The sequence below is a fragment of the Haemaphysalis longicornis genome, unplaced genomic scaffold, assembly GCF_048455015.1.
Source record: "Haemaphysalis longicornis isolate Haplotype H1 unplaced genomic scaffold, Haemaphysalis longicornis Haplotype H1 scaffold_6, whole genome shotgun sequence".
NCBI classification, from domain to species: Eukaryota; Metazoa; Arthropoda; class Arachnida; order Ixodida; family Ixodidae; genus Haemaphysalis; species Haemaphysalis longicornis.
The window spans coordinates 59,759,136-59,779,102 of record NW_027526407.1 but is presented as its reverse complement, the minus strand read 5'-3'; the positions used below and the strand labels follow the sequence as shown (position 1 = coordinate 59,779,102).

Genomic DNA, 19,967 nt, shown 5'->3' with positions numbered 1-19,967 from the left:
ATTGTGTTGGATTGTGTTGCGCCATAGCCGCGGCAGACGCACTGGCGCCGGCGCGTGCCCAGGTGTGCGCCTCGATTGCGCAGTAGCCAAGCCTGACGCTGCGCCGGAGCCGCTTGATAGCCGTTTCGCGTGGCTCGTGAAGAGCCGTGCGGAGCATGCGCGAGGAGCAGTGTCTGGTCTGGATTAGACTGAATTGGACTGGACTGAATTGGTATAGTGTACTAGAAAAAATTCTAGTACACTATAGCATTGGACTGGACTGGACTGGACTGGACTGGACTGGGCTGGATTGGATTAGACTGGATTGGACTGGATTGCTGAACATTAGCTCACACTACGTATATCCTGGCATAGCCGAGCTAAGCCACTGCTAATATTTTTTTCCGTCGGCGGCTTCTTCGTCCCGGACGATAGAGTCATGCTTGGTTTCGCCGAATTCTGCGAATATTTTTGATATCCTTGTTGGAATTTGCTGGCGATCGAACAAACACGACTTGTTGGTCTCTTACTTTTGGCGGACGGTCCAGAATGCGGCACTACATAGGAAACGTTGTTTCGACTGCCCCGCAGTGGGGGCTGAGCGGATGAGCTGCCTGGAGGTGTTAGACACAGCATTGCGGCGGAAATTTGATGACCGCTTTCAGTAAAAGACCTGATGGCGGCTTCTGCTGCGATTCTGGGCTTTATTATCGGCTCCTTTCCCGCGTGCGGGACTTTATTTTTGGCAAGAGGGTCTTTCTGGGCAGCGGTTATGCCTGTAGCTCTGGCTATGTGCGTCACTTCGTGAACGCGCCCGCGCCCAATCGCCGCTCGCCGGGCCGCTCGCGTGAAATGACGTCACGAGTTTCTTACGAGCGCTGGAGGCAGACGGCTACGTCACTCCTATTCCCTCTCACGGAGTGATGTCACGCTGATGTCCATTTGCTGGGCACCGCTCCACGAGCTGTTCCGTCGGCACGATAAATGAGATCAAATTAAAGTATGTCCCACGCGTCACAGGCCGCTCATATTGAGTGAAGGAAGCGAACTGTGTAATAATATTAACTCCAAAAATTGGTGTCAGTACCCGTTTATTATCTTGATTATTTGTTAGAAGTTTCCGATAAAAGAAGCGCCATTGTTGCTGGGGAGAGCAATCTTTTTAGTGAACCTAATTTTTATTTTGTTTTTATGTCCCCTTTAAATTATTCAAGGAACCCCGCGGTAACTGAAATCCCACGAAAGGAAGGAGGGAAGGCGAATACTGACAGTGCCCGAGTGTCGAAACACCGAACGGACAAAGTGTAAAGCACGTTCCAGTAGCCTTCGCTGCCATTTCGTACCATTCTGTGCTAGAGATGTATTGTACTGAACGAAAATGGAGGAATGGGGAGCAACGTGACTTGAATGAGTGCGCTGTCTTGGCGGTCACTTCTGTGAACAGCCTCTCTTGTTTTGTTTTGTTTTGTTTTTCTGTTTTGAATCCGGCCCCTCTGATCCTGATGTTGTTAGCTTTCAGTGAAATGGTCTTCAGTGGCGCTGGTGTTTCTTTCCTAGGATATTTTCGTGAGAGCTCGACTGCGTGCATACCGGACCGCCTCACGTATCGCATATTGATGCACCATAATTCTGGTTCGGCTGTTTCGCTTTCCGTACGCGCCAACAGTGCTTTGTTAGCTTTGAGCGTCCGTGATGGCTCGAATCACGTCCAGCGGGTGTACGTGATGTTTTATTCTCTTTTTTTGCATAGCTTGGCACCAATTTTATTAATGTCATCCACAAAATTCTTACGAACCTTTTGTTTTTCACTACGCGAGTTGGAAATTGTAAAGCCGGCTGTACGCCTTCATACCTCCTCGCTTACAGCTTTGAACAATGGTGTCGAAACCTCGCTAAATTTCGTAAGCGATTTTTGAGCGATAGCTGCATCTACATCTTTCAAGGTCATTCATCGCGTCGCAAGCGACGTTCAGCCGCCGGTGCGCAGCCTGTGCCTTTCTTTCTTATCGCTCGGGAACTCGCACTGCGGTAACACGTGAGTAGGCGAAGGTTTAACGGCTGCTTCGACTACGCTTGATCGCTCGGCACCGGCTGGGCCGCCTGCGAGTGCGCTTCATCGCAGAAAAACCACGTGACTAGGCGAAGGTTTAACGGCTGCTTTGCGGGCGCTTGTTCCCTGCAGACGCAGCGATTAGGCGAGTCGCTAAGCACGTACGGCCGTTAGATGCCCTCTTTGGTTAGTGATGCAAACGTGGGTATGGGCCGAGTCATGGTAGGTTAGATGGCAGGTTGGCTAGCGATGCAAAACAACGAAACAAAACGCGCGCGCTACGCAGCTGCGACAGCCTATCTCGCTTCCGCTGCGCGCTCCGCGCCATTGACACCAGTGCTCCGGCGCATGCCGCTGCAGGTTTTCTTTATGCCGTGGTCGCTGGTCTGGGCCTGCGATCACACGGCGACAAACGTGCCACAAACGTGTAGTAACGCCTAATTAGCGATAACGAGACCAGAGGTGGCTTCTTTGTGTTCTGGCCGCGCAGTGTGGTGCGATGCATCCATTCATCCTAGCGGCCGCCCGCTAATTCGAACACCGCTTAATTCGAACAATTTTATGGTTCCCTCCGAGTGCGAATTAACGAGCTTTTACTACATTAGTTTTTCTTGGTAAGATGGCAGTCGTCACCCCGGTTCAAGTGGGATACCACTAGCAATCAATCAATCAATCAGGTAGTGAGCCTTTATTTGTGAGGAAAATCAAAGACCGATGCAAGGAGGGGAATTCGGAGACGAATTGGTCTTTTCTGTAAGTGACGGATCCAGCCCTAGCTAAACCACCCGTGCCAGGCGACTCTGAACATGAAAGGTCGTACATGATTCTTCGAGTGATGTGTACTCAATTTCGTTTGGGTTAAGATGGCGGATAGTCTCAAGTTATAAGCTATACACTTTGAGAAATGAGGACAGTCCCGTAAAAAGTGCACTCGGACAGTCGTGACAACGGAAGTAAGAAAACGATGCAAAGGGAAAATGGTATGATGATTATGATGATGATGATAATGAGGGGAAACGTTCGTAGAATGGAGACTAAATGTTTTCGCAAACACTGCATCACGCGGAGCACTTAGGTGTGGTTTTTACTTTCGGCTGATTTTCAGTTTATCTTTTCGCCTCTCATCGAGGTATATGTCTGAAGAGCAAATGTCCTTCCCGTCTCGCAGTGACGCGCCCTTGGCCACGGTCCTCAATGTCGCCACCGGGGGCGCCGCCTGGACCGCATCGTCTCTGACCACAGCGGCCTCTGTCGGAAGACAGTGGCATCACCGTACACCGCAGCCCTGGCCGAACCGCTCATCATGCAGTGGTGCGTATCCCCTTTTTCTCAAGGTCCTGAACCGTTATTTCGAAGGTGTCTACCAGTCTTTTTCCCAGCGTCTGATAAGTTCCCAACCAGTACTGCAGAGTTGGGCTTGTGCCGTATTTTTGCGCGTATAACCCGCCCCTGCATGTAATCCTCGCCCCCCACTTTCAGCCCGCCGGAAAAAAAAAAAAAAATAATCGCGTATTGCCCGCACGTTTGATACATCTAGGGCTGCACCAAAGCTACTGCTCAAGCAACACATCACATATATGTAGACAGAAAAGGCACATATTTAGCAAGCAGAATACACCGACTGCAAGGCGAAAATCGCAATTCACTCAGTGTCACTGCTCTCGCTAGAGCAATCACTTGAGCTGCAGTCCTCACTGTTGTACAAAAGGTCATCTTCATGGCACAGCGCGCATTGCCGTGAAACTGCACTAAAGGAACAACCCCTGTATTATCCGCACCCTACTTTGCCACTGAAATTTTCGTATTTTTGTGCGGGTTATGTGCGCGAAAATACGGTATTAACTATGTCTATAGATGTCACAGCGTGGCGAGGCAGCACAAGCTGTTGCTTTGACGTCGCTATAGAACGGCTGTCAACGTAGCGAGGGCAGCGAAGATGGAGCAACGACCACTTAGTAAAATCCGCGACTTCATGTTTTGTGAAGCCGGAAACGCCGTTTAATCGCATTTAACTCTAATTAAATAACACTTTGTCTTGTGTATTTCCCCTTCTTTCTGTCATGTCCTATGGACTTTGAAAGTATCTGTAATGAATAGCTAAATTAATCCACTTTCCCGTATATTTCCCACGCACTCTGCGCACATTGTTGTCCTTTACGCGATCGCCCCGTCATCTGTTCCCATCTACCATTGGAGTCGGCTATGCCAGGCTATGCCGGAGGGCCTCGGTTGGCCAGTCTTTCGCTTCCGTTGCTACGACGCTGTGGCTATGGCCGGCAGAAACGCGAAAATTCCGTCACACACTTCGGAGTGCATACCTGTTAGGGTCTGGGGCTGTTGGCGTCTCCTGTCGTCGTCGTAATCGTCGTCTCATGTAGTCACGGTGCTAAAACACCGGGAAACGAGTTTACACCTCGCGCTAGAACGTAGCGCGTACTAAAAAAACACCGGGACAGTCGTTTACGCCTCGCGCTAGAGAGCTTCGTGCTTCAAAGATAAGGGACTTTTACGGCAAGCTGTATACGGGGCCAAGCCCCTCATATCGGGGCGACAGGCGCTAGCGACGTCCTCCTCCTTGGTGGGGCGAGGGCGATCCTCGCGCGCTTCCCTCCTCTCCCTACGAGGCGACGGGGGATGCGCGCAGGAGACTCCCCGGGGAGACCGCCCTTGGGAAGCGCAGCGATCGCACGGTACGTAAATGCCTTTCGGCCACTTCTGGTCGTTTCTTGCATTGGCCGTTGTTTCCCGCTTCCGTGGGTCACGGTACCCACCGTGTCGATTAGCGCATGCCTCGATTCGCGTCAGTGCGTTTATCTAGGATGCCCGGCGAGTCTCCGCGGGCATATTCCACTCATTGGTGGGTTGCCCCCGCGTCCGCGATGTGACGGCTTGCGCCGTCTGAGGTCAGCGGACGAGCGCCGATGCCGCCCGGTCGAGTTCAGTGGCTTGAAATGTGTAGCGGCCACAGAGAGCCTCCTTCCCCTACGTCAGCGAGCGTTGCGGCCGGCCAACGCCGGCGGACGCTAACGGCTGCCCGGCTACGGGCTGGGCACACGCTGACGGCTGTATGCCCTAGGGGCTAGGTGCGTAGTGCAGTGTAGCGTTTGTATCGTGGTTTCCCGCGTAATAAACCCCTGTACTATGAAATATCTCGCTTCTCGGTGAAGTGATTGAAAACGTACACGCGCGGTGAGAGTCGTGGCTCGCTCTCGAGCCCGTTGTGGGCAGAGTCTCTCGGCAGGGCAAGTTCGGTACTGCGCGAGAGCAGTGAGAATAACGACGGCGCGTTATTCTATTAATCTATTCTGTTCCTTAATGCTAAGGTCAAGGATTAAGAATAGGATAATGCCCACAACCTCTACCCCCCAACGGTTCCATCTCCGTTGGCAAAAAAGCCAATGTGCCAAGAATACACTTATACGCTGCATGCTTCGCCCCTCCCCAGGTTTCACGTTTGGAGATGGCGCGGGATTTTTTTGTTTTCAAAATCCGTCGATTCCTTTTTACTACAGTATGCTTTCTGAGGTGAACGCTACACATTTTTTTTCTCTCGTGGCTGCGGAAGTGTATGCATTTCTGAGACGACGTCTCGGAGGCAGCTCGAAAACGGATGCATAGCTTCACCCAATCCCTTGCAGACTTTAAGCGTGCTTGTCGTCTTTGCGGCTAGTGGAATAAATATTCACGCGTTCGCGATGTACGCGAAACGTGTACAAGACGTTCAACCTGCGGATGACGTGATAATAATGATGATGAGGATTATAATTACGGAAAATTTAATAGCATTTATGTCACCTGTGTACGGCACTCACCCCTGGTGGTGATCGTGCAGGTACTCTCGCCAGGTGGCCAATCACCCGAGCCTGGTGATCTTCGTGGTCTTCTCTCTGGCCACCACGGCCATCGTCGCTTCGCTCACACTATGGGAGCTTCCAAGCTTCAAGGACCCTCTGGTGGTGAGTCTTCGGTGCACCACTGCACCGCATCCGCCTTTTTCCGTTTCTCTTTCTCATTTTTTTTTTTTTCAACCAAGGGTGTGCGGTTTGGGAGTTCGCGTGAAAATTTGTGAAATCATAAAACGGCGCCAAACAAGCATCATAAGAACGAATTGCGGCGACGCAGACTGGAAGCTGAGCAGTATTGTATAGCTCGAGGTAATAAACAAACGAAGCTGACGACGCTGTAAACTATAGCTCAGTAACCGCGCACTATAAATACGTGGCTCGATCAAATTAATCAAATTAAACCTTTTTTTTCGCTTGGGCTCGGCAGAACGATGAACAAGGAGCTCGGTGATGTAAATACACTCGCACACGCCTTGCACGGGAACACAAGGTCACGTCGCGGCCCGCGGCCTGCCTGGCCGCCATGAAGTCATGGAGGAGAAAAGGGGTGCCTGATCTGGGGCCTAGCAAACAACGTCGCCTTGGCAACAGACGCTTGGCCACAGATATGGCGGCGCACTCGCATGGTTGCCTGCATGCATTCCACGCCATTGAATACCGGCTATAGGTAGGCAATACAATTAGATCATTCGAGTATGCGTTTACTTAGTGCGCGAAAAATCGTCTCATGGGTTCGTTCTTCGTTTGCAATTCCGCTTTTTTGAAGGTTTGACGATCGATTGAGCGCACTTTCAGCGAAGCCTAGACGCACTTTCAGCGAAGGTTTTGACGCACGTTTGACGCAGTTTTTGATTGGAGAAAGCTTTCGCGCTTCTCCTAACTCTCTTTAGAAAGGGGGGTAATGTTTTTATTTATTTATATTCTCAGTGCACCCGGGCACTCCATAAAGGAACAGGAAGCTATGCATAAAAGTGAAAGCACTACACAGACAATAAAGCACGAATTGTTTACAAGGTTTGTGTCGTTCAAAAAGCACGTCGTCCCTGACAATTACCGCTTACGTTTTACGTTTCCATCTCCCCGCCGCTGTGTGTGGTTCAGACAAACGCTGCGACGATTGAGCTCCACCAATCCCCTATCACCGTTTATCCGCAATTTGTGACGTCATAGATCGTAGTGCGGGAAAGTAAATGTAGGGGGTGATACCTGTTTTGACGTCCTTGACATTTTTTTTTTTTGCGTTAGTTAGCAACTGCTTGTTCGTCGAGTAGTATATTTGTGTTCACCTACATCAGTCCAATCTAGGTCAACTTTTCCATACGCTTTAGTTTCCTTTTAAACGGTTGTCCGCAGTCTCCACTTCTCGGGGACTACAGTCGGCCCGCGTACGCGCACGAGTTCCGCTAAGCTGTTGCCGATAAGTGGCACCGCGCGACGCGACCGGCCTGTTCATACACAGACCGCGGCCGAGCAAACTTCCGTTGGCGGTTTCTTCCCGTGCAGACGTGCGCGCGCGATGTTTTGACGCTCCGGCCGACCCGCGGCTCGGGAAGCTCGAGGGGAGCGTATAAAGCTCGCCTTTTAACGCAGTGATATCGCGCCTCAGGGCCGAGCTATAGCGCGCGCGCTGAGGACATCAAATAGGATGAATGCGCCTTCACGCCCGCGTTCTCGGGCATGTTTTTGTGAGTTCGGGCACGGACGTCTACGTGACGCCGGAGACTTGACTGAGAGGGTGGAGGAGCTGCGGTGCGTTGCGGGCCGCGTGGGGGTAAACAATCGCGGCTCTTTCGCGGCCTATATATACGGAAGGGTTATGCGCGCTGAATTTTAAACGGGCCGCCCGGCCGCGCAGCTGTGAGCGGCTCGTTTGGGCGGAACGGAAGCCCAGCTGGTGGAGGGAGTGTCGTTCGCCTGTCGGAGGAGTTCGCAGCAACGAATGGTTCTTCCTGCGGGGCTGTATCGGGGAGCCCGCAAGGCCGCGTCTTGGGCCCGCTCCTGTTCTCTCTATTTCTCGGAAGAAGTTGTTGGCTGCGAGTTCGTGTGGAAGCGTGCACTCGCGGGCCGTTCGTCATGAATCTCGCTATTTTTCTTCCATTCTCGCTTCCAGCTTTGCGCTGGAAAGTTTCGCGCGTCCTCAATCTCTCTCCTAGCTTCTTCGTGGACGTATAAGGGGATTCGCGGGCGTTTCATTCTTTCATTTTTCCGCCGCGAAAACTCCTTTTCGTTTTTATTTTTTCGCCCACTTTGTAGCTAAGTTGGAACCGGCCTTCTTGGATCCTACTTTGTTTTTCTTCCTCGACGTCTGAGTGGTTAGGCCAGCATGATTAACGTATTGTTTTGAGTCTCCGAAAGGGCGGCTTGTCAGCGCCCTGCACACGCGATCGAGGGAAGGAGTTGTTCGAAGACAAAATTAGCAAAACTTGTTGAGCTAGTTCGTCCATTGTTTACAGTAAAGAAGAAAAGGGCGCTAAACGGGCGTAGACGAAGGAAGCACCCAGGCCATATACAGGCGCCTGTATATGTCTTTCTTGTCTCCTTCGCCTACGTCCGCTGATCGCCCCTTTCTTCTTTAGAGTTAGGCAAAATTAAGATGAATTAGTAGTGAAGTTGTTTAGCGTCAGCGAAAGGCAACCGAAAGGGAGGATGAAACAAGTGCTATCCTGGCCGTTTATTTTTGCTGTGTGCGTGCCATATTTAGGGCTTTAGGAAACGCAATATTGATCCTGCTCTCTCTCTCTCTCTCTCTCTCTCACACACACATACACCCACGTATGTTTAATTTTCACTAAAGCGAATGTTGTGTCGACCAACTGTAACTGTGTAGCCTTCCGGTGGATAACCTTGGGAATACATTGTACAGATCTCTTATTAGCACATGCTTCGTTTAAAATAAAAGACCAATTGCCGTGCCGTTTCTTTTTGCGTTTGTTTTTATTTTCTGCCTGGGGACTCTTATCCACCTGGCCGTGCCTAAACCTCTATAGGCCGTGCAATTTGCTGCTTTAACCGCGAAACACAGTGACAGCCGGCGTTGGAACTCCGAACTGATCGCGAAGCTGCGCCAGCTGAGTTGTGACGTCATTTGCAGACAATTGTTTGTTTGTTTGTTTCAAGTGTCCACGAGAATGGTGTGGCCGAAATTCTAGCTATAGGGCCGTCAATCACAAAATGCGGCAATACACCACTCATTATTTGGTATAATTCATGAAATACTCCGATTCACTTTTGAGGCAGAAACGAATTAAGAGGCAAAATGACGAAAACATAAAGAATTAATTCGAATCATTTTGAATACTTTTAAATATTTAGCTGCGCGAAGAAGAAAATGGCGGAGACGTGTTGGTTTCGGCATTGGTATAGGAAGCTTCTTTTTATTTATTTATTTATTTATTTATTTATTTATTTATTTATTTATTTATTTATTTATTTATTTATTTATTTATTTATTTACATACCTACATCGCCCGTAGGGCATCATAGTAGGGTGGAGAGATAATCGATATAAATTACAAGATTGCACTCATTGAAAGGTAGAAGAGTGAAAGATCAATTGTAACAGAACATACAAGGCTTAAATTTCAGGGCCATACAATTCCGACCGTGACTACAATACTAAGCATGCATGTGGTACGTTCTGGAGGAGCGCATAAGAACACAGTGCTAGAGAACATAGTTCCACTATGTTCGGAAGTTTCGTAGAACTTAGAAGAATATAAGAAGAAGATAGTGTCGCTATGTTGGGAAGTTTCGTAGAACATAGAAGAACATAGTTTCGCTCAGGTTCAGGTCACAATATACATTCAGGTCACAATATACAGTTCAGGTCGCAATATACATTCTGTAACACAGCACGCTGTCTAGCATAGAAAAGTATTAACAGCGATAGAATTTCTGAGGGGCGAGTACATTATTATCTACTAATAGAATCTCTGAGAACTGTGGAGAACGTTACGGCAGAAGCAACTTGAATTGCTTCAGGAGGCAGCATGTCGCATTCGCGCATTAAACAGGGTAGAAAGGAATTTTAGTAGGTTGTTGTGCGCGCGCATATTTCCTTTATCTTAAGTGGGTGGTCGCGACGCCCGGATATGTATGTTGGTGGTTGCAGATATGCCTCTTTGCTTAGTGGTGTGCGATTAAAAACCGTATCTCGAAGGAAAGAAAGGCGAAAAACAACTCGGCGCAGTGAATTCTGTGACGCTGCTTGGTAATGAGTAAATGCCGGTTATAAATCTTTGCTTTTTCGTTCTTCTCACTCGTAAAATGTTAACTAAAAGGACCCGGAAATAAATACTGAATAATTTAATGTCAGAACTTCCTCATTTTCAATCACCTTAGAGGCGCGAAGGCGCTTAAGAAGGAAAAATGTTTTCCTTCCGGAGGCGGCTAAGACGGGATCGACTGCGGACAGACCGCGTTGAATACGCAAACCTAACCCTGCACTGTCGTATCGATCGCGCGGTATACAAATGAAGTGCATTAGTCGCGGTTTGCGCCAGACGGCTCAGCATACGGAAGCAACGTCTTTAGCGCGCACTTGACTGCAAAGGATCGTCTGACATGGAAGCAGCTACGAGTATCGGCCGTCTAGCGCGCCTATCAAATGTGTATTGCACTTGTGGATGCAATTGGGCGACACTTGAAATTTGCAACAGCCAACTTATTACCTCGCTGGAGGGCCTGCTTGCGCTGTTCCCGGAGTTCCGAACGTTTCTCGCCCGCATCGTGTGTGACGCAGTGATCCGGGAGAAGGCGGAGCTCATTAGCGATGCAGTACGGCCGACTGCTTATGCAAATTAACAAGAGGATATCGTATCGCCGATGCCTTGTACAGCGCTTCGGAGATGGTGAGAGCGGGTTCGGGAAGCAGCGTTTCTGACGGCCACGTGTTTATTGTTTTAAAGGATGGTTTGTTGGTAAAGGATCATGGTTAGTAATTCGTGAATTCGTCCAGGATCCGTTATAACCAGTGGCGGTGGGGACGTTGTCAGAACACAGTTGTCTGTTTCTTTTTCCCTTTCCGCCAGAGGCAGTTTTTAAATCGGGGATGCGAGGGGGTATTGATGCAGAGTTTGTACAGCTGTTCAGGATGATATGGGGAGGCAGCATAGTGCAAATTGTTTGGGAAGGGCGCAGAAACGCAGAGCCTGTGTTTGTTCACAGAGGGTTAAAACAGGGATGTCATCTGAACATGCAGCGTTCAGCCTGGGATGACGTATCACATCATTACGCGGCGCTATCTTCCATCGATCCCAACTGCAAATTCAAAATGCAACCAGGACTCCCTAAGCGGGTAGAAGCAGTTCTACATTGCATGCGGTTGAATGTCGCATACACGCGCAACTTCCTCTTTAAGATGAAACGAGCTACGTCGCCACTCTGCCCACAATGTGATGTGCGAGAAACCCTCCGGAACCTGCTCTGTGAATGCGCTCGATTCAGTGATCAAAGAGTATCCCTCGCAGTTTCTTTGGGACTACCGCTTTCCGTGTACATTCAGCTAAAGGACGTTTTAGGACCATGGGCTTGTCCAAGACGTGCTTTAACTCGCCGTTTCTGTGCGCGTCAAGTTCTTGAACATCATCGCCATCATCTTCATTACGTCATCAACTGGCGTGGCAAGTTAGGCATTTTATCCCAGCTAACATTGGCAGACTTCATTAAAGATCGTTCTCTCTCTCTCTCCTCTTTCACTTGTGTAGGCTTTACGTGTGGAGAGATTATTTAGAGAAAAAAACATCTTCCACTTATCCCAGCTGATGGATTGACGTACGTGGACCCCATGGTGTTACTAGCGGATGATGCGGAAGGCGTACAGAAAATTCGGGTATGTGTGGTAAAGAAGCAGCTGAGAAGAGCCAAGTCACACATACATCTGGGGTTTGGGCATTTAACGACTAAGCTAATGCCGTGCCAATAAGAATGCAGCACAGTGCAGTACCATTAGTAAAGCAGTATGGCTGGGCATCTGGTAAAACTAATGCCTTAAGGGGATCATGGAGTCAAAATCAAACTTGAATATAAAGCAAACGTGTGTGTGTGTGTGTGTGTGTGTGTGTGTGTGTGTGTGTGTGTGTGTGTGTGTGTGTGTGTGTGTGTGTGTGTGTGTGTGTGTGTGTGTGTGTGTGTGTGTGTGTGTGTGTGTGTGTGTGTGTGTGTGTGTGTGTGTGTGTGTGTGTGTGCGCGCGCGCGCGCGCGCGCGTGTGCGTGTGCGTGCGTGCGTGCGTGCGTGCGTGCGTGCGTGCGTGCGTGCGTGCGCGCGTGCGTGCGCGCGTGTGTGTGTGCGTGCGTGCGCGCGTGCGTGCGCGCGTGCGTGCGTGCGCGCGTGCGTGCGTGCGCGCGTGCGTGCGCGCGTGCGTGCGCGCGCGCGTTTTTGGCCTCCATCAGAAAAGCGGCCGCCGCGGCCGGGAATACAACCAGCGACCTCGTGCTCAGCAGCGCAAAGCCTTAGCCACTGAGCCACCGCCGCGGGTCAAGTATCAAGTATCCCTACAATGCATCGGCGTTAAATCTTCATCCAGCCAGCATTTTTTGCCATAGGCGAAAACTGTTTCTTTAATCGATTGACAAAAAGCTAGGACAGTGCTTCTGCCTGTGCAATTTTTAAACAAATATACAGAAACTGTGTCCTCCGTGCAGAATTTCAGTGCGAAGGAGCCAGTGATTTGTATGTTGTAGATCCTCGTTATAACAAAGTATTATCGGCAGAGCAAATTAGTTCGTTATATCCGATCTTCGTTGTAATGGTAGAGGTAGAAATCGGCTCTAACAAATCGAAAATCTGGCTCGCGCAAAAATACTTGATACAAAAATGCATTTTTTAAGGCTTCGAACCCACTATAAACAAGGTAACCCTTACTTTTCTCCTTGTTTCATTTCGAGCTCAATGAACCGGAACACGAGTACGTGAAATTACAACAGAACAAAGTTCACTTGACAAAACAGGGCTGCGTCCTTATTTTTTTTATGAAGGATGTGATCTTCGTCCGCTAGCTACTCAGAGCACTGAGCAGGATGGAGTTTTGTAGCGTAAGCTACACTGGCCGAGGTTGAGCGGTTTCGCGTGTGCCGCCAAGGGCCGTTCTGCGCAAGCGCGAGAAGGACTGGATTGGTTTGGATCGGATCGGATTGGATTGGCTTGACTTGGATTGCATTTGATTTGGATTGGATTGGATTGGTTTAAATAGGATTGTGTTGGATTTAAATCCAATTGGAGTACGGGTGCTGAACCTTAGCTCACGCTACGTATATCCTGGCATAGCCGAGCTAAGCCACTGCTAATGTTTTCCAGTGTCCAAGCACAAAAGGGCCTTTATACTTCTGCAGTTCCGAACGAGGTTTTTATTTTATTTATTTTTTTTTTTTTCAAGTAGCTTCGCGAACTCCGAGTCAAAAATTTCTTCTTTATATCCGATATCGCGCGCGGATCTTACGGTTTCAGTTTCGTTTTAAAAGAAAAAGTGTCATTCAATTAAAGCGTGACGAAACAAAGTTTGTGTGTAGTACGCTATAGCCGATAATTCGCTATACCAGTGTTCATTATAACGAGGTTCAACTGTGTAGCAATTGTTTAAAGCACTCGATTATTGCCGCACACCCTGTAGGCTGATTTGATCATCGACGCTACTCGGACGATGACAAGAATTTGAACCGTATACTTCTGTACTCGTGGGGCAGTCGCGCAGGGCTTCTTGTAAACATCGGCATTACGAAATATATCTTTGTCTGTTTTCTGGAGTCGTGTTTCTTCCCGCGAGACGCTGACCGAAAATTCTAGCAAAAAAAAGCTGAGCGAAAAAAAAAAAACATTTTCAATTTACCCTTGTTACCGGTGGTGCATCGGCAGATGAGACTACAAATGATGTTTTCGTAGCAGACGAGTTGCGTTTTCGTGGGCGATACAAGTTATGCGCGCTCTAAAATAAATGAATCTCAGATGGGTTCCACTCGTTTCTTATGAGTCTTCGTTTTCAATTACCTTACACAACAACATGCGCGGTATTCGACGAATAAATTACTGCGTGCCGGCTGCTGTTCATCGCTTCTGTTCTCCGGCCAGCGTTAAACTAATGCCTAATTAGTTTTAAAGGGACAGACAACCGATTTTTGTCGAGTATATGTTCTCTAGCTCATATGAAAGCCGTCGTTTTATTTAGCCCGGTAAGCACAAGCAATTTCTAAACTAATTGGCGGAAATAATTTTAATTTGGCAGCAAACTTCCTGAAATTGGAAGGGTGGCGGTTCGTAGTGTCGAAACTTGACACTACAATATGTGTCCCTGTCACGTGACCTGCAAATCTAGCAGCTACTGTAACTGCTGAAACGTTTATTTAAACCTTTTAACACAAGTATTTGTACAAGGTTAAATTGTACATGTATTTCGAAACATTATTTTGAAAATTTTAAACACACGCCGCCCGCCGCCGCTGGGTTGCTCTCAGTGTGGCTAACTGAGCCTCCATGCCCAGAATCAACGGCAGCGTTCAGTAAACAGACCCCGTGAAGGAGCTTTGACGATTCTGCCTGAGTCAGGGGCGTACGTGATGCCGAAATATTCGATTTTAGTTTCCAGATACGTCAACGGCAGCTTAAAAAAAAAAAAAAAGACGTCGCGCCCGGGGAGAATCGAACTTCCCACCTCCACAACGTGAAGCCAGATTCTACCTATCGTCTATCCCAACGGATGGCGCATTCGTGCAAAATAGACCGTTGCAATAAAAAAACACATAAAGGAACAGGAAAGCCTGCGGCTCAAACTTTTTTAGCTGGGGACAAGTTTTTAAATATCGTTTTTCATTTCGCATACAGACAAAAGTATGTTGCCGAGCTACAGTGAACTAGAATACTATTCCAGTTCACTATAGCCGAGCTACTCTATGTCGTGGTTGCCAGCATTATTTTTGGGAGGGACACATACGGCTCGTAGATCTAAAAATTTCGATTTAAAAAGTTCTAGGGCGTTATCAGCAAAACCGTTTCTCGTCAAGGTGCTTTAAAGGAGCCATGAAGAGAAAACACAAGTTTGGTTCATTCAAAAGATTGTCTCGTTAGAATCATACTGACAGCACTTTTAACGTAAACTTCGCTCAAATAAGCTACATAATTAGGAAAAACGGGAATGGTCATGCGACCCACCAGCTCATTTCCCGCAACAGAACCTGTGATGTCACATGGGCTAAGCTCTGCGATTGGCGGAGGCTGGCAGAAGCAGACGCAAATTAGGTAGAGCTTACAAACTAGACGAACGAGCGATTTGCGCTTAAATTTAGGGCACATTCTTTACAAAGCAATAGGAATGATGGGACAAACAGTGGAAGTTACGAAAGCACATGTAAACATAGAAGTACTGATGCGTTCTGCTGTTCGTACTGCGCACAGCATGCTTTGGTTTAGCTTCACAGCACTATGGGGCTTGTGGTTGTCTCAGACGACACTGGCCGATTGACGCAAGCAACGGTGTCTTACGTGACCCCATTTGTCGAGCGAGCACTGTTTCAGGGAACGAATATTTTCTCCCAGAACAAAAACAAGCCAGGTTTAAATGCGGGCAAAAACAAACCAAACGCTTGCCACGGTATGGTGGCGCCATCTAGGTTACGGAACGTAAAGAAACGCGGGAACAAACCAACACCGCTACAGGGTGGAGACAACCTTTGAACGGTCCCGTGCCGCCGCAATTGGGCCAACGGGCTCAACGCGTTATTCTTTTCGTTTCCCACGAGACCTAGCAACGCGAAACAGACAATATGATTCAAACTTCTTCAGTAAACCGCGTTGCGGCGATAATTTTAGCGCGGTTTTGACACAATGACTTGCTTCGGCGGCGAGCGAGCAACCTAACATGGCGGCGCCAGCGTTACGTGTCTCTACCCTGTACGGCGGATGCGTGAATGAAGTTACTCTAGGCTGCAGAGCGGTCGGTTCCCGTGATGTCACTTGGGGCCACGAAAACGCACGATTGAGCGGGAAAATCAAAATTTTAACCTAAATTGTTTAATTTCTCAGTGAATAAAGCACCGTTTGTATCCGGACAAGCGCTGGGGGCACTATAAAACACGAAATCTTTCGAATAAAACCAACTTGCATTTTTTCTTCATGGCTCCTTTAAGTGATGCCCTTTCATTCGGGATAGAGAATGTATACTCGACAAAAAACGGTTGTCTGTCCCTTTAAACTAATCAGCGTTAAACTAATGGTCGTCCTTCCTTTCATCTGTGTCACGGCATGCACGCACACGTTTGATCCCTGCAGTCTGTGATGTGGCGAAAAAAAAAAGAGAGGTGGAGTTACAAGAGATTATAAAAGAAATTGGCGCATGCGCAGCTTGCACTAAAGTTGTGCAAGTCTGGAGAAACGGCAGAGCTTGCGGCCTCTCTCCCCTTCGTCGGAGTCCCGCCTGTTGCACCTCGCACGAGTTTCCGAAGTTGCCGCTAAAAGTTCTCCGTGACTGGCAAGCCCTGATCGTTTTGTCGGCAGCCTTGCACATCTGTCTTAATTAAAGTGGGCCGTGTTAGCACGCGCTCGAACCCGCGGCAACCGCGGCTTCGCGAACTGGGCGTCTGTAGCGCGAACTCGACATCTGTGAACTGTGAACGCACGTGAACTGACGAGGAGAAGAGCGCGCGAGATACCACGCCATGAACGCTGGGCAGAGTTGTTATATGAAGGTCGAGCTGGCCGGGGACGGGCGCTTCTCACGAGTTGGACGCACACGTGCGATCGGTATTTCTTGTATTTTTTCGAACCCTTCACGTGGCCCATGTCCACGCGCAAGCCTGGACGACGCCGCGGGCGCTCCTCACGGGACGCACGCTCGGCCGGGCTGGTTTTTCTGGTAACGCTGCATTGCGGAACTACAAGTTTGAACATCTCCGCTGTTAAAAGCAGAGTTTTGCCAGTCTGTCCGCATAATTGGAAAAACAGTGTTGACGTTCGGCATTCCAGCTTGAGAGACTAAAGCGACATAATTTTTGGTTGTCGTGCGCTACATGTGTCTTCGTAAGGGGCTGCTGTTGTAGGTCAACAATGACCACGTGTCTCTTTGCCCAGACCAATGGGAAGCTGTTATATCAATTTAGTGCGCGGGATGTTTCAACATTCTCGAAACCGCTTTAAAACTTTTTTCCCCAGTAAACCGCCCGCTCGTTCGCGCTCAAGTTTTGCTTGGAGGTCGCGTTTCACGGCACAGTTTATTTTGCCGCTAAGAATGGCGGCCACACCAATCCGGCGGCGGTGTCTGTAACAGCGAAACGGATCCTCGATTACTTGTCTGTTCGATGTGTTTAGTAAAATTAAAGCCGTTCCACTCAACGTGAAAGCTGTTGCACATCTGCACATCTAAGTTGCCCCTTGCGTCTCAATAACGTGTCTTCCGATCGCTTTTGTTGTGTGTCGTAATGATTACGGTTTTTCTTTATTTTGCTTTCCACTGCACGTGCCATATCACTCCTAAAATAAACTACTATGTCTGTAACCCAAAACTCCACACAGAGAAGACAAGCTTCTTTTGCATAAAGCCGTGGTAACCAGTCTGATGCCAGCTCTACACCCTGTAGGTCCAGGCTGCAAGCGGCCATCCGACCGCCAAGAACACGACCGTACAAGACTTTTTCTTGAGTCGCACAGCCCTCCGGTGTGAATTCAAATCATAGTCAGTAGACTCCCGTGAAGACAGACTCGAAGGGACCGTGAAAATTTGTTCGTACTATTAGAAATTCGTCTTAAGCGGAAGTTTTTCGCATTGTGGACGTTGCAAGAGAGCAGAAGTTTTTCGTTCTAACCATGGAGTTCGTATTAACCGAGTTCGTTTTAACCGGAGTTCACTGTACCTTCATTTAAACTATCCCTGTATACGGGTGCTCCAAAAGGAAGACCTTGAAGGAAGACCTGGAGCTCCAAAAGGAAGACCTTGATCACTTACCAATCTATTGGCTTTTTGCCTTGAAGACCGGTTTTGCTCTGTCCTCTGCATGCCGCTACATATTCCCCGGATTCAGCGTCCTCTGTAGCTGGGATACACCTGCTCTCCTCACGTAGCGTCACGTGCATCTCCTCCCCATTGGCTGCTGTCACGTGCTCGACAAACTCATGTACAGTGTCACTCCGCCTAAGCGACGGACCCAGATGTCAACGGGCGCGCGCGTTTTGAAAAGACATTGCAATGAATGTGTGAAATCGTCTGCCTATTCCAACGTAATTTGTTTGTCGTAGCTGCAGTAGTTTATAAGCGTATTAAGTTCAAAAAATCACGGAAACGGCGCGTGCCATGTCGAAATATTTTCAGCAACGCACTACTTGCGCCGCGCGGAGTAACATCCGGCTGCGGTGATGATGCACAGCGGCAACTTCCGTTGGCGTACCGGACTATAGTCACACCTTCACCCAGCCGTGGACCCGCGGCGAAACCGGGTTGTTTGGGTGGTGCGTTAGTCTCGCACATCGCAGAACCGAGTTAGATTACTACATAGACTTAAATGTACCATATTTTCTTTTCATAGCAATTCCCTTACAGTCTCCGCCAAGAATTATTGAACTAACTACATAAGTTATGACCATGAACTATGAATATGAAGTATGCCGTGTTTCGTAGCAAGCACTTTTTGAGTATGCCTTTGAAATTTTTTTTTTAAATGCAGATTGGGCGGTGGTGCATTTTCCCCACTCTTAAGACACCCTGATTTCGGGGAAGTCAGTTGACGGAAGCAGTGCCTAACTGTCGTTTTCTTTTAATAGGACGTAAAATTGCAATGCAGTAGTGGCATTTCCGTAATGCCCTGAAAAATAACACCACTGCACTGCTCCGGTATTCACTACAGTAGTTTGTCATATTTTGCTGCGTTAGGAAGACAAGGAATATTTTCATCCTAATAAACGCGGTGATATAAATGCGAGTACTATTCCAATGGCATTATCTTATGCACACCTGTTGCTATGTCCGATTTTAGCAACATCAAAGGCAGGTTTGGTAGATGACACTGTCATATTAGTTATTTAGGAATTTGACTCTAATTAGAGTTACAAATGAAATTAATAATGCACTTTGTGCAGAGAACATTTCACGCGTTTTATGCACCGTGCATGGTTTATTCCAACTGTGACGACATCTTGGGCAGGTTTGATGGATAACACTGTCATATCAGTTATTCAGGGCTTTGATTCTAATTAGACTTACAAATTAAATTAATAATGTACCTTGTGCAATGAACGTTTCACATTCATTCAGATTTATGCACCATGACTGGCGTGGTTTATTCCAATTGTGACAACGTCTGAGCCAGGTGTGATAGGCAGTGCTGTCGTGCCAGTTATTCAAAGCGTTTGTTGTAATGACAGTTACAAAAATTACCATGCCAAAATAATAATGCTCCCAGTGCAACGAAAATTTCACGTCCAGTCTGATTTGCGCAATGAAAGCTTCTTGGACACTTACCTTACAGCAAGCACCAATGTTGTTATTCAAAGGTGATAAAACTGGCATCTGCAGTTTTCCAATTAGATAATGACGTAAGTCCCTCCCGAATAATCACGCAACATTTTGTTGTTGTTGAGTAATACTCACGTCACCACTGACATTTGATATTTGAGGTTATGAAAGACCCAATTATAAGCTTTTTTTTATATTTAAGGTATGTTTTTCGATAACACGGTGTATTTTTTGGTCTTGGAACGGCTATCGTTGGAAACACTAGGCGAACAGGATGCATGCAACGCTAAGAGCCAAACGTCGGTGAGAAGTACTGCTTTGTGCGACGTCTTGCATAATGAAGAAAAGAGCACCGAGTTCGGAGAGTTGGGCATATATAGCAATCATTAGTGCTGTGGGAAAATGATCTCCGTTTTGGTTAGGTTGTCCAGGAATTATTACTCGTCTTTCTTGGAAGAAGAGAGAGAGGGAGAGAGAGAGAGAGAGAGAGAGAGAGAGAGAGAGAGAGAGAGAGAGAGAGAGAGAGAGAGAGAGAGAGAGAGAGAGAGAGAGAGAGAGAGAGAGAGAGAGAGAGAGAGAGAGAGAGAGAGAATATGGTTTGTGGGACTTGTTGACCTGCGCACGTAAGCTGGTGAACAATGCGCATGTTGCAGAGGAATACTGTCG

General features: G+C 48.1%; 1 protein-coding gene across 2 annotated transcripts in view; it reads left to right on the top strand.

Moving 5' to 3' along the window:
- Disp (RND transporter family member dispatched) overlaps window positions 1-19,967 on the top strand; it is a 260,112-nt gene that overhangs the window by 187,151 nt on the left and 52,994 nt on the right. For both annotated transcript variants that reach the window (XM_077674488.1, XM_077674487.1), the window contains exons 3-4: window positions 3,198-3,340; window positions 5,862-5,985. In XM_077674488.1, coding sequence (XP_077530614.1) covers window positions 3,333-3,340; window positions 5,862-5,985 — 132 coding nt within the window. In that variant the 5' untranslated portion in view covers window positions 3,198-3,332. The remainder of the gene's footprint in view (window positions 1-3,197; window positions 3,341-5,861; window positions 5,986-19,967) is intronic.